The following is an 11,047-nucleotide window of genomic DNA, read 5'->3' as shown; positions in this document are numbered from 1 at the left end:
TGTACAATATAACATATTATATTGTATATATTTTACGTACAATATAATAATATTGTTTATTAATTAAAAAATATTAGATATTTATTTGTTTTACTGTCTAAGAAATATTTAGGAAAAATGAAGAGACACCTCAATATCCAGCAGCCGAAGACGGGTGGCTCTCAGGTGGCTCTCTGATGTTCTCCCGCAGTGTGCTGGTTCCTGCTGACAGTCTTGTACTCCCGCTGTTCAGAACTGACGAGCAGCGTCTTTCAGGGAGACATTCCTCAGGGAGCACACTGGGGTCACAGTGCAGGAGGAGAGAGGAGGAGGAGGAGAGGAAGGGAGAAAAGGAGTCTGGGGATGATATAACTCCAGAGCTGGGGTGTCTGAAGGGGAGACAGTGGGGGTGCAGGGGTGTAGTAGTGAGAGCAGAGGGCAGGGAGGGAGTGAGAGAGGAAGAGTGGGACGGGGAATGTGAGAGGAGATCCACTGGGACAAGGAGAAGGGCTGGTGAAGCCGTCATTTCAAACTCTAGGGTCCCGGGTCTGGTGCCTGGCTCTGTCTTTGCGGATGTGCTCCACACTAGCAGATATAGACAGGGTATTTTCTCTGATGTAAATTTTTCCCAAGCAAATTATTTTTAAGAAATAAGACACTGAAAAATGGAGACTAACAATAATCCCATCTTTAGGATTTTATTCTGCAACACTGGGACCTCTTTCGAACAATTAAAAAAAAAACCTTTTCTTTGGTCTCTGTGTTTGACCGACAGTATTCATTATACCAGAGGCTCACTTTACAGGGATGTCAAAATATTCTTGTTTTGTTTTTGTATTCTGGTACGCTATTTTACAGAGTCTAATGGAAAAACACAGACATGCGTCACCTCCAGTGGTGAAGTATAACCCCTATCACTAGTGACAAGATAAGGGGAGGTGTGGCTGGTACATTTAAGAAAATGTAACAAATTGAAGACAAGAGCCATTGAAAAGCTTCAATGTCTTCTAGCAAGCTTGGGTTCATTCAAAAAGGCTCCAAAATGCTTTGCTCTTAGTAATATGAAATTATGTTTTTAAAAATTCCTGCAACACAAGACTGAGTGGTGATTTTTAGGAACTTTAGAGTTTCTAGTATCAAAATCTTGTATCTTGTACTTTTCTTTTTTTTCTGTTTTAAACCCAAGACAGACTGTGGGAACCCCACAGTTCTGTGAGCCCAGAAAGGCAGGGGGAACCCTGCAATCCAGTGAGCATTGATGGGCTGGGGGAACCCCACATTCCATTAAGCGCGGATAGTCTGGGGGAACCTAATGATCCTGTGAGCACTGACGGGCTCGAATGAGTTGCAATCAGGTCCCAGTTCAGTCCCAGAACCCGAGGGGAGGTCGAGACTGGGGAAAAGGCAGTGAGGGTTACCTGCTCAGGTGGGCCAGGTCACCTGGGGGTTAAGGGGAGCCAGGCACTGGGAGCAGGTTTTGGGAGTAAGGCACTGGGGGCTCAGTTTACACCACAAAGACCCACGAGCCCCCATTCAAGTCCTGGAGCCCTGGCCAGAAAAGAGCAATAAAGCCCCAGCCAGTGGAGGTACAGGTTCACACTGTGCATATATATATATAAGGACTCTAGAGCTTCACAGCACTAGCACAGCACTCTGTTTATGGTTAGCACAATGGTTAGCATTTCTGCTGTGTAATGTGGCCCTGGTTTCAATTCATAGGGTACTATCTGAATGGTGTTTGTGTGGATTTCCTCCATGTCCTGGTAGGTTAACTGGCTTCTGGGAAAATTGGCCCTTGGTTTGTGTGTTTGCGTCTGTGTGTGCCCTGCAAAGGACTCACGTCCAGAGTTTAAAGTTATAAATAACTTATAACATATAATAAAAGGTAGCTTCCATAGGATCCCGTGTTCCCCGGTGTTAGTATGAGAGTCCCCAAGACAGATGATGTGCTGTTGAATGTGTCGTTTATCTTTGGATGCAGCCCAGTATGGAGATCCTTGGGTGTTGAGCTTGATTAAAAGAAACCCATTTCATGGAGCAGGGATGTTGCCTGTCTGAGCAGAGCACAGAAAATCCCCCCAAAATCACATTGTACATTCACAAAGTACCTAAGAATTACCACTGCAGGCTTTGCTTTTTGTAGGTTTAACTTAAACTATTTTATTTTGTTTTAACGGTGCTGAGGGTGACTCAGCTTGAGGTTGCGCTATGGTGTTACTGTGCGGGGTTAAAAATGTCTAAAATAAGACGGTGTGGAGATTCTCGTATAACATTCATTAAAGTTTGTAAAACACACAGAAACCGACTTTTTTGATCTGCTGCACTTCACCACAAGATGGCGTCTACTGTCATGGTTGGGAAAACTGCATCGCTCGTGCCCGCCTGCTGGCAGTGAACTAAACCATCAGTCGATTGACGAAGAGAGAGCTCACTTATAACTTTTGAATATCTTTATCAGGGCCGGCCCTAGCATTTTGCGGACCCTAGGCAAGATCTTGGAAGGGGATGCTTCCATATCAGGATTTGCTCTTACAGTACGCTCCTGTTATCAGCTCCGAACCAGAACGTGTTAACAGCGCAACATTCGGCAGCAACGGCTGAAACCATTCCGATACGGTCACCTTACGGCGAACATGAGAGTCGTTTGCTACACTGACAGTGAAATAAACTGCTCCACTTACATTCACAGCTAATAATATTGTCATTTATAGCTGACAAACAGCCTAGGTTAGCACAAAAGCAATAGATTGAACCACCGGAGGGAATTTTTTTGGCTCGCATTTTAATGTGCTGAGTAAAAGAATGTGTTGCATGTTGAGGGAGCCCCCTGGTGGCCTCTAGGGACCTAGGCAGTGTCCTTCGTCACCTGAGCCAAGGGCCAGCCCTGATCTGTACAACGGAAGTGTTGTTTCCAAGGTACCAGGTTGCTACCTGTCCCCCACCAAGCACTGCCAGCCTGTCAAGAAAACCAGCTAGTAAATTACACAGCAGTTCAACCACAGCAAGACAGGAGAAGTCAGAAAATAGAAAGATGGACACTGATGCAGACATCTCAATGCTCATCAAACGCGGTTTATTGCTTATTTCATATTGCAGAAGCAAAGAACACCGAGTGGACACAGTAGCACAGACTCACCAGGACACAAAGACTGAATGAAATCTTCCTTCTGTCTGTTATTAAACAGTATCATTACAGTCTAGATGAAAACACAAGTCCTTCATTAAAAACCCAGAGGGCAGGTCTTCTTAGACAAAACATGAGCATGATCTTATTTGAGTCAAGCCAACAACGACATTTCATCTTGTAATTTGAAGAAGGGTGTCTGCTTTTATAAGACTGCACTCATAGATTTACTTTTGAAAAGGAACAATTAAAAGTTAATCCCTTCCTGAAAAGCAGAAACAATCAAACAAAACAATTTAGTAAATTGGTATTAGCTCATCTTTTTTACTTTACAGCTCCCATTTGTAACTTCTTATCAAGGCAGCTGCTGCTGAAAAATCTTCTACATCAATAGAAAAATAAACTTTTCTGTTGAGTCGCTTTGCAAGACAGTGGCATTGATCGAATTCGTCAGGAAATGGGGAAGACAAACTCCCCCCACCCCCATTCCTGAACCTGGAGAAGGCAAGGCTGCTCTGGTCGGTGGTCGGTGGTCAGTGGTCAGTGGTCAGTGCCCGAGGTCAGCGATGACTGTAGCACAGCGCAGAGGCAGAGCGGAGAGGTTTTCCTTTAGAAACTGTGCTTGCACACAAAGGGCTTCCTCAGGCTGCAGCTGTGGTCACTCCAGGTGCCTCGGACTGGAACAGAGACAGGAAAAGGCCCCCAGTCCCAGGATGAGCCACGAGAGGTTCCCCTGCCTACCCGCACAGCACTGTAGCGGCTCATTAAGTCTGACGAGGGAGGAGGCAGAACCTCCTGCACTGTTGTCAGTAGTTCATTATTAATATTAAAAGGAATGGTTACATTTTATTGACTTTCTGAAGGGTTTAAAAATGCTAGAGTTCTGTGCTCTGTGAATTGGCTTCATTACTCTGCTCTCCTCCCCACTGAGAGCTGGTGTGTGGTGAGCGTTCTGGCGCACTATGGCTGCCGTCGCATCATCCAGGTGGGGCTGCACATTGGTGGTGGTGGAGGGGAGTCCCCATTACCTGTAAAGCGCTTTGAGTGGAGTGTCCAGAAAAGCGCTATATAAGTGTAAGCAATTATTATTATTATAATTATTATCCAGCACACAGAAATGCATTTACTGCAGCCAGCAGTGCACAGCCAGCAGGTCCTGGGTCACTGGGAGCTTGACCTCGTGATCCATGTCAGTTTTTACACATAACCTAGATTCAAGTAGATTCCAGTTTATAAGTACAGAATATTTCAGATTTCTCCCTATATTATTCTCAGCTCACATTGTCACACATTCAGAAGGAGAGTAGCTGTAAAGTGTTGCACGTTATATTTCCTCAATGAAAGTTTTGCAAGCTGTCAGGTGATACAAACTGAGATGCTTCACCTTGCACGTGCTGGTTATGAAGGAAGGCAGAACTATGGTGGCACACTTACTGTTCCAGTTCAGCTCCACACAGGCCCGTATGTATCTTACAGGAAACCCAGCAATCCAGCGAGAGTAGTCCCAATTTGTGCCATCAGTCCATGTGAAACGACCACTCTGAAAGAACACCATGGGAGTTAGGGCACAAGGCTCATACACAGGTGCTGCAGGCTGCACTGACTTAACATGTGTTGATCAGCAGTGCAATACGTTTGCTTTTCCTGACCCTGGCAAGTTTCCTTTCCAGCTCTTTACAGCTTTACACAACAAGGGGTTGTAGGAGTGTGGAGCTGCCCAGACATCTTGTTTAAGCCAATAACTCTGAATGAGATCATCAGATCAATTAGCTGCTAGCTACCAAACAGGCCACATGTGCTGAATGGCCTCCTCTTGACTGTACATAGCCTGGTCTAAGTGCTCCTTACTTCTGCAGGGGAACTCCAGCTCTCAGCTGTAACAACAGCACTGCAACCGGATGGGAGGAAGATACCACAGTGTTGCTTGGCGTAGTTCTTACCCGGAACAGCTCGAACCCCCCGATCCAGACACGGGCCGCGTGGTTGCAGTGAGTGGTCAGGCATGTGACGAGCCGGTTGATCCGATAACTGTGAATGGAGGTCAGGTGTCCGCCCCTGTATTTCCGCCGGCAGAACATCTGTGTGCAGAGAAAGCATGCTGCCTGATGAGCCCCTGAGCACCGCTCGAGTCTGGGTTCAGACGTTGTCATCGGTTAAACGAATGCACGCTCGTTCAAAAAGATATTTTTGTTGTTAAAAAAAAATAGACAATGGCAAAAAAATCCGGATCTTCAGTAAGTGGGTAAGATAATTGAAGAAGATGAAGCCAGGAGAACTCCAAAGTGGCACAGGGGGTTAAAGAATCTGGCTTCTGTGAAGGGCTGAAGAAGGGCTTTATGATTCACTGTTGCAGGTTTGAGCCTCCATCATGTGACTATGTGATTCCCCTGGTGACATTACAGAACTGTCTCAGGGAGGTTTGGGGTTTTCAGATTACAGATTAAGCTACAGATTAATAGCTTGACAAACTCATAGACACAGGTGAGCTTTTGTTACAATGTAGACTGGTTTCAGAAGTAGCAGGTTTCCTAGGTGCCTGTGTGTCACGATCATAATCCCTCCTCCTAAAGAGGAATTATTAAGGACGCTCCGGCTCTCTCACATTTTAGTTGATCATGTGCACATGCCGCCAATCCTGCCACTCCTTATTTAAGATGGATCCTCTCATTACTCCCGGCTCTTCATTGGAAGACAGACGCCGGGAAGCCCGCCTACCACCTGGTCGCCCTACACCCGCAGCTTGAGGGCACAGGCCTCCTATCGGTGTCCTGACCCTGCTCAGTCCGGGGCTCAGAGCGCCTGGCCTCCACATCCCATTTTTATTCCCTCTCCCTGCACCGGATCCCCTTCCGGTTTTTATCCTTGTCTAGTTTTTGTTTCGGATGGATCTCCCGGCTCTGGACTTTTGGACGGCTTCCTGGTTTCCCCTTCTGGTTAGTTTTGGACTTGTCTGCCTGCGCCACGCCCCCCGAGCACCGGAACACGGCCGTCATGCCCCCCTGTCAGTCATCCCATCCTGATCCTGTCATTTTTCCCTGTTGTTCCCAGTCTCTTCTGGATTTTACCGTCTGCATAGGGTCCTGACCTACACATCGTGACACCGTGCAGCAGTGTTCACTGATGACCTGAAGCTGGATGAGATATCATGGGAATATTCAAGGAACAAGGAACCTCATACCTCAGCATAAGTGAAGTTGAGGTGGTGTGTGAAGTAGGTGTAAACAGTGTGTCCCTCAGTAAAGGACTGGCTCTTACACAGCCCGGGGAAGGCAGTGGGGCAGTAGGTGTCCCAGTCTCCAACATCCACCTCAGGGTCTGCCTGCACATCTGGAACATCTGCAGAGCAGAGACACCAAACGACAAGGAGGAGAAGAAGCAAGATGGAAGTGAAATCTGTTTCAGTGGAGGAAATCCCTCCATTTTCTAACTGCTTTATCCAGCAGAGGGTCAGAGGGGACCTGAACCTATCCCACCAAGCAGTGGGTGCAGGGCAGGGTACTCCCTGGATGGGACACCAGTCCATTTTAAAGCACACCCAGACACAGACAGACAGACAGTTTTCTTTTGATTAAAACGTAGGAGGAATACTTACTGTACCATGAAATGAAAGTGAGCATCCTTTGATATTTACTGTGCAGAAGAGGTATAGAGTTTGTCTGTATTATCTCTTTGTAGTCTTTCACCGAGAAGGCTGTGCATTCAAGTATTCAGAATCCTCACTGAATCCCTGACGGGCTTCACTGACTGACTGGACTCTTTCAGAATCAACAGCTAGACATGAACCAGAGGCACATGCGGCAACGTGCCTCGATCACACGATGAAGATGAAGATGATGATGACGATAATAATTGGCCAGTGTGCGCCAGTACGCTCCCCACACACCAGCTCTCGGTGAGGAGAACAGAGTGAGGAAGCCAGTTCAGAGATGGGCGTTATTAAGACATGTGCTGTAAGGACAAGTCTATACTAATAATATGAGGTAAGAGCTACTGTATTTGGCCGACTGCGCGTGGAGAACAGAAAGAAGAAACCCGCTGTTAAACGAGCCTTTGGGTTCAGGGTCAGTCGGAGGTCTCGGCCGGCGGTTTTCTTCTCTTGACTGGCCTCTCGGAAGAAGATAGCAGAAGAACACTTTCACTAGGGCCGGCGTCTGCGTTCCCTGCATTCTGCATTCGGCTATATGTGCTGTTTTCGTTTTTTTTCCTTTTACTTTTTATTGCTCGTCTTTATCAGTAAAGTCTTCATTTCTTTATCAGTATGTACAGCGTCCTTGGGTTTGGAAAGTTGATTTACAAATAATTATTATTTATTATTATTATTATTATTATTATTGTTATTATTATTATTATTATTATTCATAACTCAGAATAGGGGGTATTTCTGTACTCAAGCTACAAAACTACATTGGTCAGATAGACGTGCCTCCTCCCGTCTGGAAACGCACTCAATACGTGCGACTAAACAAACCTACAAAGACGCAAATACAAAAAAAAATATTACTGCGAAAAAATGTAAAAAAACAAAACAATAAAAAGATACTTGCGGCGCACTACGAGGTGAGAGTAGGAGAGGGTAGAGATGGAGCTGGCAGAGACTGACTACGACTAAGAGGTTAAACACGTCTGCGATGAGCGGATCTCCGTTTCTCTGAGTTTAACTGCACAGAAAACGTTTCCATAGTCCGATTTCTACCGTTTGTCCATTTACATGTTTTATAGTATAAATTGAGGAAATGTACATATACAAAAAAAAAAAAACGTTTGCTGCCTTGCATTATGATTTGATAGTATAAATATACTATACACGTATATTATTCTCTTATACTATGCAGTAACGTAAAATTACATTTGTTTTTCGTTTTGGTACATATAATACATGAGATTTACACCTAAGCAACCACAGAACGTTCACTTTTAAAATAAATCCCAGCCTCAAATCGTTTTTTCTGACCTGGCTTCTGTTTCTTGCATCTTTTTTAAATAATGCTTATTCGCTCTGTTTTCTCACAGACACATAGCCAACTGAAGTTAAAAATTAAGATTTAGCATCTGCGTTTGTACCTGCACATAACGCAACGTGTTTTTTTAATGAGGAGTAATGCATCATGAGCAAATTAAACATTGCCATTTCTTACTGCCGAAACATGATTCGTCAGAAGATACGATACAATATACAGTAGATAGGATATAAGCAGCCGGGAGGCAGAAGTGTAAAAGGTGGACAGTTTATACCTGAGGCAGATACGAGCACCAGGCAGGCGAGAGCACACACTGCAGATAAAGTCTTCATTTCTCCGATCCCTGCTGACAGAGAAAGAGTGACAGCGCTTATCAGACAAGACGATGACGGCAGATACATTTTCTCCTGCCTGTTTAATAAGAACCTGCTGTCGGGACAAAACTCAAAAGTCAAAGATGCGTCTAGATTGAACAGCGTCTACAACAAAGTGTGGGATCTGTATCCATCATGGGCGTTTTATACAGTTTATTACACAATACAAAGTATCATGCAAAATAATTCTATATTTATAAGACAAAAGAAGCCAGTGTGTTGTATACACTTTGTTGTATCGTGAGCTTTTCAAAGCACTCATAGCAAAGCCACTCAAGTCGTATTTTCAGATAAATAATCTCTTGTTCACAAACTTGCTCCCATTCGCTAATAGCGCGTCGTGCCATCAGTGACCCGGGCTCCTTACCCGCTCAAATTTCTGCCGGAAAACGTGTTTTTTCTTTCTTCCAACACCAGTTCCTAAACTTTAGAAAGAAATGTCAGTGTTTAATTAACATGACGTAAATCTTTTTTCTTCTTCTGTGCATTTAAATCGCACCTAGTCTCTCAAATGCGAGAATGCATTGAATTGGATACGACCGTACTTTTGCAATACAAAGACCTGATTCCCCCTCAATGTACTGAATCCCGTACATGCAGCAGCAGTTAAGGTGCTTGTCCACGCGAAGGAGCGTCACTCACCCGGCTCTGTCCCGCGCTGATGAGGCTCCCTGGCTGCGCTCCTATTTATGAGGGGAATCCTGAGCGGCGCTTCGCACCTTCCTCGAAGTGTTGCTTGTACAGTTGTTCTCTCACTTCTGGGGCACGGAGGCGTGCAAATATTCTAGTATTGGGATATCATTACGGAAGCTGATTAACGCCACGGGGGAAAAAATATGTATTGCCTTTTAACGAGATAATATTGCGTTTTAACGAGATACTTAAGTTTAAATGAGATACATACAATAACTTGTGCTGCTAACTCCTTGCCAGCACCAGGACTTTCTTCCTAATTATGTCACTCTGTTGGCTATGGCTTGTGTGCCATGCTGGAATTGTTTTCAATTTTGTTTGACAGTCCATATCTCTTTACATGTATGTCTGTACACACTGACACAGCAATACTTATTTTTCTTGTTTTTCCCTTCAATACCAAATAATACCAGGTTCACAGATATTTGTTGTAATCGTAGGCTAAAGGCTTTTAAGGTTTTCTGTGCTTAAAGATTCAACGATGGACCAACAGTAACAGTAATCTAATAATAGGTATTACTATAGCCTTACTGTCAAGTCATGGAAAATGTATTATGTTAATTGTTTAAAGATTAGGCAAAATCTATGTAAAGTACATGTTTCTGCAGTTTCACGTGATGAATAACACGGTTCTAATTCTAATTAATTAATTTGCACAAAGAGGAGTGTGACGAGTTTCTGCTGTTGTTAAAGACAATGCTACTATGTATGAAATAATGTTAATGCATACATTACTCTGTATATTGCAAGATATTTATATAATAGGCAATATTATTCATGAAGTAACAATTGCGTTTAAACGCAATGTTATCTCATTTGAGTGCTGCAAATATCTCGTTTAAACGCAAAAAAAGATTTGGAATGCATGAATAACATTAAGATTATATTGACGGATAGATGCGAGTGTGCATTTTATAACTATTCAGATCGCCTCTAAATGCCCAGCAGTATTTTTAAGTGAACGACGTTTACCGAGCTAAAATACATCCAAGGTATGTATTTGACGCTTTTGTTAGCGGACCATTCTTGCAATTAAATGTACGATTAATTGGTTAGCACTGTAATACGACTATAACAATTCAGTGTTAAGTCTTGTGGGAAGTCACGAATGTACAGATTAGGTGTCTTTTGGCATCGGAAATACAGTAGAATACTAATTTCTTGGGTTTCATACAAGTTTAAAAGCATCATGAAGGATCAAACAAGATCTTCAGAACTTAATATTTTAATACCTTCGCAGTTTTTATTTTCATGGTGCCTCACTCGATATTACCCTTGGGGCGATGCATTTACTCCAACCTCTGAAACCCACACGTACGTGCACGTTCTTCTGGTATGTTATGCTCAAGTCCGCTGAATATTTAAAGACAAGGTAAAAGCTCCGTGAAGTTGGCTCCCTACAGACAACACAAACGATGAAACCCACCTCATTCGTTAGTGCTACTTGTGCCGTTGAAAGTAGCGTTTGTGCTGCTTTCGTTCCTGAGATATAGCGCCTTGGTTTCCTGTTGATCGCGTGACCATGCACGGTGACTTTGACCTCCGGTGACCCCGTCTGCCGAGTTCAAGCGTCTGTTACAGTTTAGCTCGTACCCTTAACATTTTAAAGACAATCAATATCCATGAACATATGAGCCTCCTTAGATGTGAATAATACTAAGACATGACGCATGCCAACAAGTTAACCATCTATGACATAAACCTGTGGTTGTAATGTATGTAAAACCTTTTCTGTTGTCAAACGCGTAACTGTGGGATACCATCGCGACAAGACCTCTGCACCACGCTGATAGGGATACATGTACTGTATACTGCGGCAGTGTATATCACGACTGGCGCCTTGCTTCCATGCCACCCTGGCACAGCTGTCGCAACAAAGGTCTCATATCATATACCCAGATAGGACGTGTCGCGATATA

At 44.0% G+C, this 11,047-nt stretch overlaps 1 protein-coding gene across 6 annotated transcripts; it reads right to left on the bottom strand.

Moving 5' to 3' along the window:
• Positions 1–3,031: 3,031 nt before the first annotated feature.
• Positions 3,032–9,186, bottom strand: LOC107078733 (lectin-like). Of its 6 annotated transcripts, none has more exons than XM_069196678.1 (7): positions 9,078–9,186; positions 8,803–8,860; positions 8,336–8,407; positions 6,282–6,439; positions 5,044–5,181; positions 4,538–4,643; positions 3,032–3,780 (listed from the first exon to the last, which is right to left on the bottom strand). In XM_069196678.1, exons 3-7 carry the CDS (start codon positions 8,391–8,393, stop codon positions 3,713–3,715), a joined length of 528 nt encoding a protein of 175 aa, XP_069052779.1. In that variant the 5' UTR covers positions 8,394–8,407; positions 8,803–8,860; positions 9,078–9,186; the 3' UTR covers positions 3,032–3,712. The 6 variants fall into 6 exon arrangements, with proteins under 6 accessions (XP_069052779.1, XP_069052776.1, XP_069052780.1 ...); XM_069196675.1 differs by having other exon boundaries at positions 8,336–8,404; positions 9,078–9,185; XM_069196679.1 differs by lacking the exon at positions 9,078–9,186 and adding an exon at positions 9,030–9,074.
• Positions 9,187–11,047: the final 1,861 nt, after the last annotated feature.

This window comes from Lepisosteus oculatus, chromosome 12 (assembly GCF_040954835.1).
Source record: "Lepisosteus oculatus isolate fLepOcu1 chromosome 12, fLepOcu1.hap2, whole genome shotgun sequence".
Taxonomy (NCBI): domain Eukaryota; kingdom Metazoa; phylum Chordata; class Actinopteri; order Semionotiformes; family Lepisosteidae; genus Lepisosteus; species Lepisosteus oculatus.
The sequence above is the reverse complement of the archived record's forward strand: the minus strand, read 5'-3'. Positions and strand labels throughout refer to the sequence as shown.

Bases quoted from the DNA above. Each gene is read 5' to 3' on its own strand.
- LOC107078733 (XM_069196678.1), bottom strand. From the start codon at position 8,393: ATGAAGACTTTATCTGCAGTGTGTGCTCTCGCCTGCCTGGTGCTCGTA. The intron at 4,644-5,043 runs GTAAGAACTACG...GTGTTCTTTCAG, and splicing joins GGGGGTTCGAGCTGTTCCGG to AGTGGTCGTTTCACATGGAC. The intron at 3,781-4,537 runs GTAAGTGTGCCA...TCTCTGTTCCAG, and splicing joins TGTGGAGCTGAACTGGAACA to TCCGAGGCACCTGGAGTGAC.